At 46.5% G+C, this 18440-nt stretch overlaps 2 protein-coding genes across 4 annotated transcripts in view; one reads left to right on the plus strand and one right to left on the minus strand.

Annotated features, from left to right (window-relative positions):
• The window catches only part of CLTC (clathrin heavy chain), a 29903-nt gene extending 17659 nt beyond the window's left edge, over positions 1 to 12244 (plus strand). The window contains exons 16-33 of one of the 2 annotated variants that reach the window (XM_054286977.1): positions 509 to 651; positions 1014 to 1248; positions 1575 to 1697; positions 1791 to 1936; positions 2079 to 2262; positions 2642 to 2834; positions 3253 to 3410; positions 3590 to 3754; positions 3846 to 3953; positions 4062 to 4229; positions 4391 to 4540; positions 4636 to 4767; positions 4923 to 5033; positions 5636 to 5806; positions 5928 to 6149; positions 7211 to 7231; positions 10062 to 10137; positions 10809 to 12244. In XM_054286977.1, coding sequence (XP_054142952.1) covers positions 509 to 651; positions 1014 to 1248; positions 1575 to 1697; positions 1791 to 1936; positions 2079 to 2262; positions 2642 to 2834; positions 3253 to 3410; positions 3590 to 3754; positions 3846 to 3953; positions 4062 to 4229; positions 4391 to 4540; positions 4636 to 4767; positions 4923 to 5033; positions 5636 to 5806; positions 5928 to 6149; positions 7211 to 7231; positions 10062 to 10137; positions 10809 to 10933 — 2631 coding nt within the window. In that variant the 3' untranslated portion in view covers positions 10934 to 12244. The remainder of the gene's footprint in view (positions 1 to 508; positions 652 to 1013; positions 1249 to 1574; positions 1698 to 1790; positions 1937 to 2078; positions 2263 to 2641; positions 2835 to 3252; positions 3411 to 3589; positions 3755 to 3845; positions 3954 to 4061; positions 4230 to 4390; positions 4541 to 4635; positions 4768 to 4922; positions 5034 to 5635; positions 5807 to 5927; positions 6150 to 7210; positions 7232 to 10061; positions 10138 to 10808) is intronic. The other variant, XM_054286978.1, reaches the window with a different exon arrangement.
• A 1254-nt stretch (positions 12245 to 13498) lies between these two features.
• On the minus strand, positions 13499 to 14831 carry PTRH2 (peptidyl-tRNA hydrolase 2). 2 transcript variants are annotated; one of them, XM_054287212.1, is made up of 2 exons: positions 14680 to 14831; positions 13499 to 14165 (listed from the first exon to the last, which is right to left on the minus strand). In XM_054287212.1, exon 2 carries the CDS (start codon positions 14142 to 14144, stop codon positions 13620 to 13622), a length of 525 nt encoding a protein of 174 aa, XP_054143187.1. In that variant the 5' UTR covers positions 14145 to 14165; positions 14680 to 14831; the 3' UTR covers positions 13499 to 13619. The 2 variants fall into 2 exon arrangements, with proteins under 2 accessions (XP_054143187.1, XP_054143188.1); XM_054287213.1 differs by having other exon boundaries at positions 14658 to 14831.
• Between the last annotated feature and the right edge of the window lie 3609 nt (positions 14832 to 18440).

Genomic DNA, 18440 nt, shown 5'->3' on the forward strand with positions numbered 1-18440 from the left:
AATTGATCAGTTTTTACAGTATCATATACAACTACAGGCATCATGTTTAAGTATTCTGCAAACAGATTTGTACCTGAGACTGACATTTAAGTGATTATTAGTGGCCTCCAGTGAATTAGCCCTGATGTGAGTCAGGTCTCATTCTTCAGTCAGGTTAAGCAGTAACTCCCACTCATGTGCCACTTGGTAGAATAACTTTGGAGTTGTTGGGGTGATTTTAAGTCTCAGCATTTTGGAGGGGGGAGGAGGGGAAGTTTTCCTTTTACCTTCTTGCAAGGACAAAGTGGATTGCTCAGGAGCTCTTCCTGTGGGAGCTAAGTGAGCCACTGGGCTGGGGTGGGAACACCTGCTGACTGAAGAATTGACTTTTAAGCTTTTTCAGAACCTCAGAGGCTGGGAGTAAAGGTGGGAAGATGGAGTCAGTCTTAACAAGTGGAGTTCTGGGGATCAGTATTGCCTGCCCCTGCTCCCTGCCAGCATCCTGACCTCTTTAAATGCTCCTGTGCAGGTGAATCCCAGCCGTCTGCCCGTTGTTATTGGGGGACTGCTTGATGTGGATTGCTCTGAAGATGTGATCAAGAACCTCATCCTTGTAGTGAGAGGTCAATTTTCAACTGATGAACTTGTTGCAGAGGTTGAGAAAAGAAACAGGTATTGAACTTCTACAAGTCTTTTACCAATTCCAGTCTGGCAGTGCTTGCTGCTCATCCATCAGTGCATGTCACACAGCTAAAGCTGGTACTGACACAAGCAGAAGCTGCCACTGGGTGAGAACCAGCTCTAATTCTTGACAAATGTGGGGAATCTCTCCAGATAACTTTGGTACGTTTTCTTCATAGTGTCAGAAGGTTACACCATTATAATAATGAATCAAAATGTAGGTTAAAACAGAGCACTGGAACTCTGGTTTAGTTCCCGACTATCCTACACCAAGATTGGCATCCAGAGTTTAGAAATCATGCAACTGGATATTTACTCACTCAACCTCTAACATGAAAATCAATTCCTTCTAGGCTGAAGCTGCTTCTGCCCTGGCTGGAAGCAAGAATTCACGAGGGCTGTGAGGAGCCTGCCACTCACAATGCACTGGCCAAGATCTACATTGACAGCAACAACAACCCAGAGAGGTTCCTGCGTGAGAACCCCTACTATGACAGCCGTGTTGTTGGCAAGTACTGTGAGAAGAGGGACCCTCACCTGGCCTGCGTGGCGTACGAGCGTGGACAGTGTGACCTGGAGCTGATCAATGTACGTATGCCAGGCTGCTGCCCTGGGATTGACTGCTAACATCAGTGTCAGGGGCTGCATAGAAAGCTTTAGGACAAAAGCATGGTTTTTTTTAAATGTGTTAAGCTGGGAAGTGCAAGTTTCTAACACACAAAAGGAGGTGGCTGTTTAACCTCCCTCTGCAGCTTAATGAGAAACGGGAAACTCTCCTGCTTATCATAAAATGGGAGGTTAATGTAGTAACAAAGGCAGAGATTTCAGTCTGCCCCTCAGTTCAGAGTTCAGTACAATCTTCTGTAGGCTCCATAGCCTTGCCTTCCCTCTGAGCAAGCTGTGCCTCTCTCCAGGTGTGCAATGAGAACTCCCTGTTCAAGAGTCTCTCCCGCTACTTAGTTCGCCGTAAGGACCCCGAGCTCTGGGCCAGTGTGCTGCTGGAAAGCAACCCCTACAGGAGACCCCTGATTGACCAGGTACAGCTGCAGGACATTCACAGCCTTGCCTGTCCCAACTGGATTTGCAGAACCTGACATCACTCATTTCTGCATGCCTTGCTCTGCCTGCAGGTTGTCCAGACTGCTCTGTCAGAGACCCAGGACCCCGAGGAAGTGTCTGTCACTGTGAAGGCCTTCATGACTGCAGATCTTCCCAACGAGCTCATTGAACTGCTGGAGAAAATTGTTCTGGATAATTCAGTGTTCAGTGAGCACAGGTGTGTGAAATGAAAACTAAGGCACAGGAAACTTGGAGTTACTGCTGTAATGTGAAACAGCAAATAAACTAATACCTTCTCCAGAGGGGAGGGTGAATTTCTTGGTCATTATTTGCTAAGTACTGTTTCTTTCCCTCCTCAGGAACCTGCAGAACCTTCTCATCCTTACAGCTATCAAGGCTGACCGCACCCGTGTCATGGAGTACATCAACCGCCTGGATAACTACGATGCCCCTGATATAGCCAATATTGCTATCAGCAATGAGCTGTTTGAGGAGGCATTTGCTATCTTCAGGAAGTTTGATGTCAACACATCAGCTGTACAGGTATCTTCAATTCTCAGGCTGTAAAAAATCCCTGTGCATCCCCTCACAAGGACTTTGCTGGTGCTTAACACCAATTAGCAAAGTGCCCAAAGCTGCTCAGTGTCTTGTCTTACAAAACAGACACTGTTTCTGTGAAAATAGATGAGTTTTAACCTTTGCACTTAAGGATCCAAGTGTCCTCAAACCTAAACAACATTTGTTTATTAAAACTTTGTAAGCCTAAAATCACTCACGCTGTGCAAGTTGTATGGAATTAGTCCCTCTCTTTTACAAGCTGTGGATCCATTGAGGAACTTAGATAAACTCCAGCTTAGTGTGTTGTAAAAGTGACACTCTTAGCCTTTCTGAGAGTGGCTGATGGTGGTTATCCTTTCCCCAGGTGTTGATAGAGCACATTGGGAACCTGGACCGTGCGTACGAGTTCGCCGAGCGCTGCAATGAACCTGCAGTGTGGAGCCAGCTGGCCAAAGCACAGCTCCAGAAGGGGATGGTGAAAGAAGCAATTGACTCCTACATCAAAGCAGATGATCCTTCCTCATACATGGAAGTTGTTCAAGCTGCTAATGCCAGTGGTAGGATTAAGTTTTGTTTACATCTTGGCTGTTGATGTTGCTCAGCTCTTTTGCCTGGTCTGCTCAAACTGCAGTTCTGCCAGACCTGTATCTTGGTGCAAGTAGAGGAATCTGGCCCTTCAAGGACTGCCCTAAATAAGAATGGGAAAAGGTAGTGTATTCCATCTGCAGATAATCAGTGGCCTGTAATTTCTTTCTTTAGCTAGCTGGAGACTTCTTTCAGAGTCTTTGTATGAACTTAAATAAGATTTTAGTTAGGCCCATTTTAAGATTATTTGATTGATGCATAATGAGCAGTGTGAAGGTTGTTGATTGTTTGGGCTGTAGAAATATGTCAAAATTCGGTTCAGCGATTGTTTAAGTTAAGCACAAGTGTCTCCAGTGGTGGGAAATAAACATTCTGAACTCCTTTCCATAGGAAACTGGGAAGAACTGGTGAAGTATCTGCAGATGGCACGCAAGAAGGCCCGGGAGTCGTATGTGGAAACAGAATTAATCTTTGCTCTGGCCAAAACAAACCGCTTGGCAGAGCTAGAGGAGTTCATCAATGGCCCCAACAATGCACATATCCAGCAGGTGAGTGGGACAGACTTTGTTTTCCTGACTCACAGAGGGGTGTTGGGAATTCTCTCTCTTTGGATACGCACATAGATCTTGGCCTTTAAATCCATTTGACACGGGCTTGAATGCCACACATTGAATGTAAACCACTGGCTGAAAAGGTGCAGGAATAACCTGGCTGTGCTGTGCCCCAGGTTGGTGATCGCTGCTATGATGAGAAGATGTATGAAGCTGCCAAGCTCTTGTACAACAACGTGTCCAACTTCGGCCGCTTGGCCTCGACCTTGGTGCACCTGGGCGAGTACCAGGCAGCCGTGGACGGCGCTCGCAAAGCCAACAGCACTCGCACGTGGAAGGAGGTGAATTCACTGCCCCTGAGCTCAGGGACCTCAAAGCTGGGGCCTGCTCAGGAGCCTTGGTTCTAAGCAGTAACACAACTCTCAATTCCAGGTCTGCTTCGCTTGTGTGGATGGAAAAGAATTCCGCCTGGCTCAGCTGTGTGGGCTCCACATTGTAGTGCATGCAGATGAGCTGGAAGAGCTCATCAACTATTACCAGGTAATTAAGCTGACTCCTGTTGTACAGTCAATTCTGTCATGGCAACCCTGTCAAAATCTGAGATTCTGGATGGTTTCTATGTGAAATGTCTCTCTCTGTGTCTCTAAGGATCGTGGGTACTTTGAGGAGCTGATCACTATGTTGGAAGCAGCACTTGGGCTGGAGCGAGCACACATGGGGATGTTCACAGAGCTGGCAATTCTCTACTCCAAGTTCAAGCCACAGAAGATGAGGGAGCACTTGGAGCTGTTCTGGTCCAGGGTTAACATTCCCAAGGTGAATATCTGAGGCTTTAAATTTAACTGAAAACACACCTTTTTGGGCTGTCTGTACCCAGCTTTTGCACAAGCAGTTCCTGAGGTTATTAATGGCACTAAAGCCTGATCACTGCTGGAAATTCCAGTTAACAAATATTGCTAATTCTGCCTTTTGCTTAGGTTCTGAGAGCTGCAGAACAAGCCCACCTCTGGGCTGAACTGGTGTTCCTGTATGATAAGTATGAAGAATATGATAATGCCATAATCACAATGATGAATCACCCAACAGATGCTTGGAAAGAAGGCCAGTTCAAAGATATCATCACTAAGGTATTGCTTTCCTGGTAAAAGTTATGTCTGGTTTTCTTTTGGATTTCCCCACAATCAAACTCCTGCTCTGAACATGCATCTTTACTCGTCTCTAGGTGGCCAATGTGGAGCTGTACTACAAGGCAGTTCAATTCTATTTGGAATTTAAGCCTCTGCTGCTCAATGATCTGCTGATGGTGTTGTCCCCTCGGCTTGACCACACTCGTGCTGTCACGTTCTTCACAAAGGTAATTTTCCTGCTACCCAGATAAAAACAAAAGCTGGGAAAGCATTGAGCTGTAGTAGCATTTTAAAATGCTTAGCTACTCCCCTGCCTGCCAGGGAAGATGCTAAGAGACTTCCACAAAAACTGACTTAAATGTGTCTCTCTGATTCCTTGAAGGTTAAACAGCTGCCCCTGGTTAAGCCTTACCTGCGCTCAGTTCAAAATCACAACAACAAATCAGTCAATGAGTCCCTCAACAACCTCTTCATTATTGAAGAAGATTACCAGGTATGTCTTGTCTTGAAGCACTTCATTCTGGATTTACCTCATATTCTCAGCTTTTGTTTCATGTGTAGAAACACAGAGTTTTCTTTCTCATTTTCAGTAGTTTTTACCTGCTTGCTGTTAACTTTAATTCCTTAAGTGTATGTTCTCCAGCTTTAAAGTGAATTAGTGGTGAGGAGCCAAGGATTAAGTGGAAAAGTATTAGTGGCTTCCTGAGAGCAGTTTGTGTCATTCCTATTGGGGATAGAGTGGCTATGTTATAAGTGTGACAGCTTTTATTTAAGGCAAACAAACCCTGTGTGCTACCAAAAGGACTCAGAAGAGGCAAACAGTTGTGATGTCTGGCTGCTCTGCTGTTTTCAGAGAACAGCTGCCTGGTTTACAGAGACTTAGCCTACTGAAAAATACTGACTGAAAGATCTAAACTCCATGTGTGTCAAACAGCAGCTTCTCAAATAGAATAGCAGATCTCTGCAGGTCTGGCTGGAATACTTTATCTTCCTACAAGCAGGAATACAGAACTAACGGAAAACATTTGCATTTTGTGGGTGCAGTTGTACATCTGAGGTGTGACTTTTTTTTTTTTTCCTTTCTGCTTCACTCAGGCTCTTAGGACTTCTATAGATGCTTATGACAACTTTGACAACATTTCTCTTGCCCAACGTTTGGAGAAGCACGAGCTAATAGAGTTCCGGAGGATCGCCGCCTATCTCTTCAAGGGCAACAACCGCTGGAAACAGAGCGTGGAGCTCTGCAAGAAGGACAGGCTCTACAAGGTGAGGCAGCACCCAGGGCAGCTGTGCAGCTCTGCCTTGTTGGTTCTGGCTTGTTGGCTCTTGGTTACCAGCCCCTTGTGGGTTGCTGTGTCCCCTGAGGCTGAGGCTCTGTGCTTTGCAGGATGCCATGCAGTACGCTTCAGAATCCAAAGATACTGAGCTGGCAGAGGAGCTGCTGCAGTGGTTCCTGCAGGAGAACAAGAGGGAATGCTTTGGTGCTTGTCTCTTCACCTGCTACGATCTCCTGAGGCCGGATGTTGTCTTGGAAACAGCGTGGAGGCACAACATTATGGACTTTGCCATGCCATACTTTATCCAGGTCATGAAGGAATACTTGACCAAGGTAAGAGCAGGTGCCTCTCAAACACCCAGAGCTTGTTAGTCACTGTGGTGAATGCCTTGAGACTGTCTGCTTGCTACTAACATTGGTTTGGGCTTTGTCCAATGTCTGTCTGTCCATGTCCACACTTACTTTTCAGTCCATCTGGGGAGAGACTTCGCCCTCTAAGAGGCTGAAACACTTGCAGGCTTCACCCTCTGCCAATGACAGAACCTACATCAGTAGTATTTGCCTGACCCTGGGCAGTGTCTAAAGTAGTTCCAGGCTCCAGGCGTTTCCTGTGCTGTGTCAGTCAGGAATCCCAGCTGGGATCAAGCTTTAACTAAATACTAGACTGTTACTAAAACAGCTTTACAGCTAGACCTAGAGATAACTTGTTCTGCTATGCATTTAACTCTAAAATGTGGCTCTGACACTTAATGGCACTAATTATGATTCAACTCTTACTTGAAGTGACTCAGGATGGGGGAACTACTTGGTAATGCTCTGACAGACTTGAGCAGAGTTGAGTTAAATCCAACTGTCACTAGCAAGATTTTCCCAGATGAAGCTTTTGGAGTATCTTCCAGTGAAATGGTGTAAATTGCTTAATGATTAAGACCTTTCCAAGCTTGAGTTCAGCTTTTACTTTCATGCAGTCAGTGAAGACTAAAGTGCCTGTTTGTCCAGAAATTTGCCTGGCTGTTCCTTCCAAAGGCAGAACTAGCTGTAGTTCTGTAGCCAGCCTGAAATGCTGCTTTGGGGGAGGTGGGCTGAGCAATACAACTGTTTGTCAGAGATGCCTGCACCAAGCTAACACCATGCCTTTGGTGGGAGTAGTAGATTCTTAAAGGTAAACATTTCCTGATCTGATAAAGGATTAGGATGTAGCTTTGGTATAGCTAATGAAGTAAGAGCCAGCAAGAAGAAGAGCTGCCTTTCTAAAGCAGATACTTCTGGTGTACTTTTGTTTTTACTCGCCTGTACCTTAATTATTTCTTCCCTGACGCTTTTGTTTCTACCTTTTTATATGCTAAATATGGAATTTGATTTTTCTAAGCTGCACCTTCTGAATTCCTTTGCAGGTTGATGCAATAAAGGAAAAGGTGAAAGTTGATTCTTGTTTTCCATCTTTAAGTCTGGAGGACTAAGTCTAAGGATTATGCATGAGTTTTTTTCTTTCCTATGTTTACTACACTGCTGCTACTGCTTTTTCCCCAAACAAAATATCACTAAAGCATTTGCAAATTGTTTAACTCTCACTAGCTAGTGCTGTAGGAGAAAAGTAGATTCATTTGCTACTAATAAGCTCCTAGATCCTCAGGAAGGGCATACAGGTGATCAGTTGGATCACAGTCAGCCTGCAATTGAAACAACACAAAAATACTTACAAATGCTATTATTTGACAGCCAATCTGACTGGAACAACCTCCTACAATAAGGCATAAGTCTGTGAATCCCTCAATCAGTCTGGCATTTGCTAGTTGAAGGGCTGTGATCCAGTTCCTGATCTCTGGACCATGACTAATGCGTGCTGACCGTAGGCAGAGTAGATACTGGCTGCTCCAGAGGGACTCTTCCTCACTCAGGTGTCAGTTCTCATGGTGCTGATCTAATCCACACAGTGCTCTAGTTCATGTAGCAACTTAAAACTTCAGCTCTTACAACAAGTCTGTGGTTCTCCTCCCTATAGTAAATTTCTAGTAGTTGTCCAAAAAGAGACTGCCTTCCAAGCTCTTCAGCTTCACTAAACCTCTTTTGCTACCTCATTACAAAAAATATATAAAAATGGTAATGCTTATTGCACTTCTGAGGCTACTCCAGGGCTTGCCTTTTGCTATGTAACTTTGACCTTCAGAAGGGCAATCCAAGGTTTTGTGTCCATCTGCTTCCCTACAAATGCCACTGTGATCCTCCTGAGCCCAGGGGTCAGCCCTTGCAGGAGTTTTCCATTAATGTGGTTCAGCAAAGGGCAAAGCAAAGTTGACAGACAGCTTTGAAGATGGACTAAATGCAAAAACTGCTGGTTGTAAAGACACCACTGGAACTCAAGGCTAACCTAAGACACGTAGTGTAAGGTCCTTCAGCAGCTAGTAAGGAAAGTAGGAGAGCGTGTGTGTGAAAAAAGGTAATTGAACTGCAGTGTTTGCATAAACTACGCATGTGTAGCAGTCATTGCAATTACATCCCACTACTCCTGAAGCTCCAAGGCATTGCTGTGGGCTGCTGTGGTTTTTTGGGGGGAGCCTGTATGGCAGTCATCTTCAGACCTCACTCGTGCTTCAGTACTTTTGCCTCTTTTTCATGCACACATAACACGATAACATTGAATGCATGTTACTTTTCCTCTGCAGCTTATTGCAGTCCCTGTGGAAAAGCCTTTCAGTCAATCTTGCTCCAAGTGTAGGGCCCTGAAGCTGGTGATGCTCGAGCAAGTGGTGTAAGAACCATCCTGAGGGCTGGTTTCAAACTTGCGCTTGTTCTTGTCAGTATTTGTTCAGCTCTGAGGGGAGGCATCAAAACTGGCTCCAAAATGCATTGAATGTCCTGGGCTGGAGGCTTTCCAAGTGTGAGTAAGCCAAATGCCTCTGCTTAGTAGCAAACTCTGCACATTCTCCTTGGGTTTGCATCTCTAAACTTGTGCTTGTGTGTTCAGTGTGTTGCTGTTTGGAGTTAAACCAGTGCAGTTCCCAGCACGGTGTCTGGAAATGAGTCTTGGAGCGTTGGATACCATCCCGTGCACTTTGGCAGCTGCAGGCCAGATACTGAGGGAGGCACCACCAGGCTGGCCATGGAAGCCCAGCCACTGAGGGAACTCCAGCTCAGGACTTCTGCCACTCCCTGGAGTTGTGCCTCAGCTTGAGGTTACACAGGAACAGGTTTATGGAACACACAGCTGAAAGGAGGAGCTCACAGCAGATATTTGCTCATGTAGCACAGTTCAGCTCAAAACTCATTTGTCAATGTTGTAGCTGAGTAAATAACACTGACCCTGTGTAAGTGCAGGAAACCTTCCAACTCCTTTATTAAGGACACAAATGAAATGAAACATTAATCTTGTATTATTGTCTTTCAAAGCAATTGGCATGATTACCTCTGACTTTGTTCTAAGTCTTATCTCCCAGGTGAAATACCAATACCTCATTTTGTGGTTTTAGTTTCAGGGCCTGCCTTAGACTATAGAAATGCTGAGTTCCCTTGGATCTGTCTTAGAAATGAGCAATAATTCACTACAGAAGTTCCTTCTCTTGCCTTTCTGTAGGGGTGGGCAAACAGCACCATTGCACTCGCAGTGCAGCAGTGAAGCTGGCCAGGCTTGTCTGTTACTGTGTGTGAAGCTGGAAGAATTGGAGTATCTGTGGGTTTAGGCTGACTGCCACACAGTTCTGGAGTGGAAAAAGCAAGTCTTATACACATGCATTCTCTGCATTTGAACTTAAATTGCATGAGTGAATGGGTTTGGAAAGTGAAATCTTGAGGCTCAAGTGACATGTCGGATGCTATTGCAGTCTGCCCTATCCAAATACAAACCTGATTACTTTGTCTCAGTGTCACCTCCAGGGAAACTTCTCCAGGTCTGGGCATTATCTTGGCAATTGCTCCAAGGCCAGAGGTCTCCAATTGAGACTGAGCTCAAATCTGAGTCTTGAGTCCAAAGACTGTCCAGCTCCAGTCCAGTCCAGAACCTTTGTACAAAGCTTCAGCCTGGAGTGAGCTTTCAAAGTAGTTGGAAATCCCTCAGTGAGGGATTTTGTTCAGGAAACAGACAATCTTGACTGCACCAGTACCAACATTGCTACTTGAATTGATCTTAACTTGTAAATGGTCTCCTTTTCTTGATGGGTGTTGACATACCACTAAGGCTTTTCCACTTCTCTGCCACCAATAAGTACCTGTTTTAGAGGAGATTTCTTTAATTGTTGGTCTCAATTCCAGGTGGATAAACTGGATGCATCAGAGTCTTTGAGAAAGGAAGAGGAGCAAGCTACAGAAACACAACCTATTGTTTATGGTAATGCTTTAGTTTGTGTGTTATCAATTACATATTTCACTTTTTAAACAAACCTTCCCTAATCTTGTTTTGTTCCTGACAAAGTCCTGGGAAATGGGAACATCCTCCATGTGAAATCAAGTCTTAAGAAATGTGTTCCAAAATACAAGATAAGTGCTGTGGCTGCTGAGGTGGGCTGTGGACTGCAGGATTGAAGGTTGTCCTGGCTCCTTAAGGAGAGGTGTACAGGAGCTGTGCCATCCCAGACTCCTTAAGGAGAGGTGTACAGGAGCTGTGCCATTCCAGACTCCTTAAGGAGAGGTGTACAGCAGCTGTGCCATTCCAGACTCCTTAAGGAAAGGTGTACAGCAGCTGTGCCATTCCAGACTTCCAGCAAGGCATTATTTGCATCTTGTGCAATATATATGCAAAATATATATATCTAAAGCATATTTATACCTACTTTATATTGAGTATTGTCTTTATATCCAGGTTATCTTAGTAAGAGTTTCTTCACTGTAGTATTTTTAGCCATGTGTTGTGCCCTGAGGTTTTTACCCATTGTGGCCCCAAATAAGCCCAGTCCAGGTCAGCAGGGTGAAACACAGAAAATAACCTCCTGCAAACTTCCAGGCATTTAGCAGGGTGATTTCTGAGTTGAGGAGGAGTAAGATGCCCGTTGTGTGTTGCAGGCCAGCCCCAGCTGATGCTGACAGCAGGACCCAGCGTGGCAGTTCCTCCGCAGGCACCTTTTGGCTACGGCTACACGGCCCCTCCGTACGGGCAGCCGCAGCCCGGCTTCGGCTACAGCATGTGAGATGCAGCACAAGGCAGCCTGGAGCAGCAACTTTTCTTACTGAAACTCCACCGTCCCTCCCCGCTTTAACTCATAACAGGGAAAAGCAAAGAGTTCTGCCTCGTGTTCTTGTAACCTTTATTTCATGAAGGACTGTTTTTTCTAGCGCGAACGATTTGAATCACTTCTGTTAAATCTTTTTCACATTCCATGTCCATTTAGACTTTTACTTTCAGAAGGGGAATAGTTTAAACGACTTTGTTCAAAGTGGGCTTTTGCAGGACTGCTTATTACCATTAAGTCTATTGTGAAGATTCTGATTTGCACTCTATAGTGTTACACTCTAATATTGAATCTTAATTTCATTGTATGTGAGCAGCTTACGGTATGTACTGTCTATTCTAAATGCATTTAAATCTCACTGTATATTTGGAGAAAGCTAAAGCCAAGATAATTGTATTTGACCTTGCAAGACTGCTGACAAGAGACAACACTAATCAGCATATCCTCCCTGGGTTGGATTGCATAGCTCTAAAAGAATTTAAAATGCGTACGGACAACCTTGCCTGACTTAAAATGAGTAAAAATTTTGGGTTTTGTTTTTTTGGTTTTTTTTTTCCCTTAACCTATGCAGGTTTTTCCAGTTATGCATATAGAAAATGCTAGTGTCTTTTTGCTCACTCCATATGTAACAGATGACCTTATGTTGTGCTGTATCCTGTGCTTTTGTGGGACATTCCATTCAGGAACAGAGCACCATGATTCCAATCTGTGTATTTACTAACCCTGCCCTGAGGTTTGTGTATGTTGGATATTGTGGTGTTTTAGATCACTGTTTTGAGTGTACAGAAGAGAGAATTCAAGCATATTGCTGTTCAGTTTTGTTTGTGCAATTTGAAATTACGCAATTTAAAAATAAATTACTGGACTGTGGACATGCTGCATAGTGGTAGCTTCACTTTACTGTCTTCAAAAAAAGGACCTTTGGACTCAACCCAAGTATTCCAGTGCTGGTGGTGGGGGGCAATGCAGGTGTGTGCAGCCAGGGTTAGAGGGGCCAGCAGCAGAGCAGCAATGGGGACCAGTGGTGGGGTCTTGCACTGAGGGGGCAATGCAGGAAAATATGTAATGCTTTTTCTAGAGAGAGATTATGGCAGAGAGAAGAAAATAGCACTTTTCACCAGTTGGCTGCACTGTGGTCAACTCCAGCATATTCGACCAGATGATACATTAGGATTGTAGTAGGGTGTGCCAGTTCAATTGAGATCATGTTCTAGGTATGTAAATTGCCTTAAACATATTTAGCTTCAAATAAAATTGACTTAAATGTTTCTTTATGAATACTGTCATATTTGAGTGTGACGAGTCTGACAGCACTGGCCAGATTTCCAACAGCTCTAAAAGCTCCTGTTCCTTATCCAGGAGCCACTCTGGGCATCAGCATCCAGATCCCACTCCCTGTTCCTTATCCAGGAGCCACTCTGGGCATCAGGATGCAGATCTCACTCCCTGTTCTTTATCCAGGAGCCACTCTGGGCATCAGGATGCAGATCCCACTCCCTGTTCCTTATCCAGGAGCCACTCTGGGCATCAGGATGCAGATCCCACTCCCTGTTCTTTATCCAGGAGCCACTCTGGGCATCAGGATGCAGATCCCACTCCCTGTTCCTCCTGTGAGCTCCAGAGCTGTGTGCTGTGATCCTGGGCACTGCAGCACTTCCATGGACTGGGGCTGGCAGGGCTCACCTGCCCCAGGCTCTCCGTGGTCAGCAGAGGTGGAGCAAAGCCTGCAGTGAGTCTCTGGAAAGGATTCTGCCTCTGAGTAAGAGATGCAGTATAAAAACATTTCCATCCTCTGTGTTTATTGGCATTTCAGCCCCTCTGCCATTCCCTCTGGCTCTGTGGAGACGGAGATCAATCCTGTTCCCTCTCCTACAAACTGGTTCACAACACTCAGCTGGAGCATGTGGCTGAGGCTGGCAAAGGGGCTTAACAGCAGAACTCTCACAAATTTCAAGTAGAATTTACTGGAACCCCCAAGGTGCTCTGAACTGTGCAGTAATAACTATAACAAGGTGCTTCCTTAAACACAGGAGTGCCTGTTAATCCCAATAAAACCAGGATTTAAGCCTGTCCCTGAGTGCCCAGTCGTTTAATGGAGGGTAACTCCACACCTTGGCTCAGACCCCTCCAGAGGGAAGCTCAGCTTACAGCTGCTCCCCACAACTGTTTACTGGTCTGGGCTGCAAATCCAGTTGAACTGGTCAGCCTGGTACCAGTTACAAATTGTTGCAGCAGTTGTTGGGCAGGAAGTTGGCTACAGTTACCCCCAGCTCCAGTCCTTAACTGCTTCAGCAGCTGAGGCTTTCTGAATTAAAGAATGCATTCACTACAGAAAACAGGCAGAAAGAAGAAATTCTTAAACTCTATCAACCAATGTGCAAAATCTTCAAACAATTGTGCAAATTGTAAATTTACTGAGTTCCTTCTTGTGCCAGCTCTGCTTCCCTCAACTGCCCTGAGCCTAGAATACTCTTTCCCACTTCTGGAACAAAAGCTAGAGAAACTCATGATTTACAAATTAAATCTTACAAAACTTGCTTATTTTATTAACACTGAGGAAAGAGATGGCAAAAAACCCCAACTTAGATTTTTATCCCTTCAGCACCGACATACATGAACACATCCAGGTCTTTTTGGTACCAGTTTAGAAGAGTTTCAGGTGACCAGACACTTTATCTATGACATCAGCTGGTCCTGGTCCTATCCCAAGGACTGTCCTGGAGCCTGGGGCTATCTGAGTGCGCCCAGCATCCTGTATCAAGCTCACAGTCAGCCCCAGGCGCTTGGCCTCAGCCAGCAGCTGCACCAGAGTCTCTTCATCGGGAGCCTTGAGCACCACTTTGGGCTGTCCGCAATATTCCCACTGCTTCAGGAGCTCGGGATTCCTCTTGTGAACCTGCTTGTAGGCAGAGACAGCAGCGTGGGAGCACTGTGCTGCCACTTTGCCCTTGCCCATCTTCAGGTCGTTGCGGACGATCAGCACCAGCTTGAGCTCCCCTGTCTCCCCCATGATGTCAGGCTCGCCCCCCAGGCTGCTGGAAGGTTCTGGCACTGCTCCAGCTCCTCCAGGCTTCCTGCGGAGCCGCCCCCGGATGCCCCAGCCCAGGCACACACCGCACACCACTCCAATGATGACGTTCACAAACTCGGGCTCAAAGAGAGAAATCATGGTGGATTTTGGGGACTGCCTCTGGAAGGGGAGAAAGACAGGATTTACTTGAGGGTTTCTCAGCTTCTGAGAGCATTTTGTGTGCTCTCACCTGGTTTCAACTTGGTTACTTGAAGACAAAGAACATTTGTTAGAAACACAAAGGAACAGCTCCCCCAGACACAGCAAAACACCTCACTGGTGATGGGCTCTGACTCAGAGCTAAGATAAAATGGCAAATTATCATAGAATCATAGAATGGTTTGTGTTGGAAAGGGCCTTAAAGCTCATCTGTTCCAACTTCTGCCATGGCCAGGGACACCTGGGACACTATCTGAGATTGCTCCAAGCTCTGCCCAGCCTGGCCTTGCACACTTCCAGGGATGGGGCAGCCACAGCTGCTCTGGTGCCAGGGTCTCACCACCGTCACAAGGAAAAATGTTTTCCTAATATCCAATCAACCCTCCTGTCTGTCAGTGTGAACCATTCCCCCTTGTTCAACACCCCAGGCCTCTGTAATTAACCTTGCCCCACCTCTCCTGTAAATTCCCTTCACCTGCTGGAAGACCGCAATTAGGTTGCCTCAGAGCTTCTCTCCTTCAGGTTGAACACTCCCAATTCTCTCAGCCTTTCCTCATTACACCTAAAAACGGAAAGAAAAACTGTGAAATGCCGGAGGTTTTAAATCAATACCCAAATCCAGCTGAGGAGCGGGGCCGCCTCCATCTCCTCAGCCCCGCCAGGCCCGAGCGGACACCGAACCGTGCGGGACCCCGCGGCCCTGAGGGGGAAACCGAGGGGCCCATGGGGCAGCACCCCCTCAGCGCTCACCTGCCGCTCCCGCCCGGCCGCTCCGCCGCGCCCGCCCGGAGGTGACGGGACCGCGGCGCTCGGGAAGTGACGGAGCCCGGGGCGGGACGGGGCGTGTTGTGCCGGGCCCAGTTCCGCGTTGTGCCGGGCCGAGCGGAGCCGCCGGAGCGTGGTGAGTGCGAGGCCGAGCCCGGAGCTGTCCCGGCGGGCGGGGGTCTCCTCAGCGGGCCCTCAGCGGGGCCCCTCAGCGCTGCCCATCGCGCCCATCGCCGCCCGCTCCCCTCACGGCCCCTCCGGCTCTGAGGGGACCCCCCGGCCGGGCGGCCCCGGTGCTGTGCGAGCCGAGGGAGCCGTGAGGGAGCCGGGAATGCTGTGGAGGAGCCGGGAATGCTGTGGAGGAGCAGGGTGGGAGGGGAGGCTGCTGCTGCCGGCCTTGAGGGAGGGAAATGAACCGCTGCCCCCTCACCGCGCTGGAGAGCGGCTGTGCTCCTCCAGAGCCCCGGGAAGGTGGGCGAGACTCGCCCTGCTCCGGCCCAAGGGACGGTGCTTGATGACACAGGGAGAAATGTGTCCTGCTCCCTGCGGAGAGGCAGACAGCGATGGCCTTTGTGTGCTTTTCCACTGGAAATGTGCTGTGATTTCCCGGCTGGGTGATCCCGCCATCTCTGTGGGCTGCCTGGGGCTTGTGGATGTGAGGCCCAAATCCATGGGAGCATTTCTGCTGACCGGGGTTAAACACCTCGTCTGTTTTTTATTTCTTTAGCCAGTGTCGTGTGGTGTTTACAGCAGATAATAAAGCAGCAAGATTCCCGTTTTATTCCAGTTTTGCTTGGCAGGTCATGAAGGTGACCTGAGAGAAGGAGTGATGTTTGATGGCAGGTATTTATCTATGAAGTGCTGTGAATCCAGGTTATCCCTTTCCAACTGCACCTACGACATTTCTTCAGGGTTTTCTCCTGCCCTTGTTTTCTGTGCTTACCAACAAGTGGGTATCCTGGTTTAGTTAATGGTGACAATGTGGGTTGAGGTGGAGAAAATGTGGTGTTATTCTTTCATGCCTTGGACCACGTGTGTTGTGTTTGGGCAGTGGATTTTGGTGCTATTTTGCTGTTAGGAATTCTGCTCTTTCAGAGAGTGTTTCACCTCAGTTTGTTGGGGGATTCCTAACACCTTATGATAGCATACATCAGCTTTTCTTAATGCATTGATTTTGCTATTGAAACAATCTGTGTTATGTCAGTCCTCCTTCTTCCAATCCATCATTTCTGCAGTGTGGAATAGACTTTCCTTTATTCCTTATGGGATAAGTGACAGTTGTAACAATGGCTTCATCCCCTGTTTTCTGATGAGGGTTTCAAAAGCCAGTTTCCATTTGTGTAGTGGGAGGTGAGCTCTCTTTGTTAGTCTGAGCTTTGTTTCGTGTCCTGCCGAGCTGCTGAAGTCACTGGTGTTTGTAATTGCTGTGGGGAAGGGTAGGAGGAGGCTCAGCAGCTTTCAAGTGGGTGGCAGCAATGAGGAAGGTGAGTAGGCTGCAACAGCTGCACTCCTTCTGCCTTAAACCTTCTTTTCTAAGTTGTTGTCTTGGAATTCCTTCTGAATGTCATAAGTGCCTCTGAGTGCAAGGGTGATCTGTTCCATTAGTGCATGCTTGGACATTCCTTATTCCTTAAAAACCTGTGTGTTTAAAACAAACAAAAAAGACCAAACCTGTAATTCCTGGTGTACTGTGATGGGAGACAGAGTTATCTGCAGGTTGGAATTTTAACTTCTCTTCCTGAGCTGGGTGGACTTTGCTGTTCCCTGAGGACAAAGGGCACAACCTTGAGGCTGTTGCAACGCTGAGCTTTTTGTACCAGCTTCAAACACAGCCATGGGACAGCACCAAAACCACTGAACCGTGCTGGGTTTGGTGCTGCTTGGACCAGAGGGATGTTATCAGTGAGTTGTTCAGGGTATTTCAAGCTTATTAAAAGAATATTTGTCTTTCTCCCAGGGCTCAGAATTGGCCTCTGTCTGGGCAGTGTGTCCTCACTGGATGGCCAAGTGTGAAATCTGAATTGGCTGCATTAGAGAGTGTTCCTGTGAAAAGCAGAATTTGTTATCTCAGGAGCTGCTTTCAGCCACTCTGGGCTTTGTCAGGTCCTTGTGTTCATCCCCTTTCATCTGTGCCGTGCCTCCTCTGCATGTCCTCTTATCCTGGCTCTCACCTTTTCATCTATTTATCTCTACTCCTTTATTATAGCACCTGATTCTACTGCTGGATGTAATTTAAATTCATGTTTCATCAGTAAAAAATACAGCAAAAAGATCAGGTTAATATATGTGGCTTCAATGGCAGGGACAGAACTTTCTGTTAACTGAAAAGAAAATTGCATGGTATCTCTGAAGCTCATGTTACAACAGTTTTTCCTAAAAGATATCTCAAAGTCCCATTAAAAAAAAAAAAATTGGAATTTTAACTCTAAATTCTAAGCTGATTTATTTGGGTAGGAATTGGAAAATAGGTCTGGTGTACAGAGGCATAACCCACAAAATGGAAACCTGTGGTCTTTAACTGAATTACCTCTCCTTTGAGGAATTAAACTATTTTAGTTAGGAAAACATTTTTAGTATGGGAATAAATGCACTCCTATCAAAATAACCCATTATGGGCTAAATCTGAGGAGATCTGGAACACCTTTCAGATGTGGCCTCATTTATTTTAATTGAACACTTCCCAGGAGTGCTGAAGGACTGGGGGGAAAAAAAATCGAGCAGTTAGTTTTAATATTTTCTGCCATCTTCAGGAAAGTCATTACCCCCAGGTGAGGGGCAGTGCCACCCCAGTGCCACCCCAGTGCCACCTGCACGGGGCTCTCTCCCTCTGGAGGGGCAGCAGCTTTGCAGGAGGATGCAGAGCTGAGGATGTGCTTGGTTCCTCCACTGCCTTCAGATCCTGGGGAAGTGCTGGAGAGGGAGGAGCTGGAAGGGGCAGGGGATGTTTCACTTCCAAACTGATCCCTGAATCTGTTCCTGTGCCAGGCAGCCTTTGCCTTTCGAGGGAAAGTGCTCTCCAAGTTTCTTTGCCAGGGAATTGTTAACTTATTCTCTCTGCAGAGCATGTGATGACTGAAGAAAAACTCCTCTCACAGATGTGCAATTCTTTACCCACCTGGAAAGGCTGGATTTTAATCCTTTTTTCTCCTTATTGTAACTGGGATGTAGAAAAAGAAGGAATATTAGAAAAGTTGAGGAGAAAGAAGCAGCAGGATTGGAATATTTGGCTTTAAATGCAAGAACTGACTGGAGATGATGTGTTGCTGAGGTGGATGGGGGGGAACAAAATTCTTCAAGCTCTGACTCTGGTTGTGGGAGCTGTGTGAGGAGCTGATGGAGGTGAGAGCCAGGGCTCTTTCAGTGAGGAGTGGTAAGAATGAGTGGTTCAAACAATGTCTGAGATCATGAAAACACCTCCTTGTTGTTCCAGCACCCTGGAGAGGAGTCCTCCAGAAATGCTCAGAACAGAAC

The sequence above is a fragment of the Melozone crissalis genome, unplaced genomic scaffold (genome assembly GCF_028551555.1).
Source record: "Melozone crissalis strain CALT ecotype California unplaced genomic scaffold, PUWL_Pcris_2 ptg000057l_1, whole genome shotgun sequence".
Classification (NCBI taxonomy): domain Eukaryota; kingdom Metazoa; phylum Chordata; class Aves; order Passeriformes; family Passerellidae; genus Melozone; species Melozone crissalis.

Excerpts from the sequence above, each read along its gene's own strand:
- PTRH2 (XM_054287212.1), bottom strand. The coding sequence starts at position 14,144 with ATGATTTCTCTCTTTGAGCCCGAGTTTGTGAACGTCATCATTGGAGTG.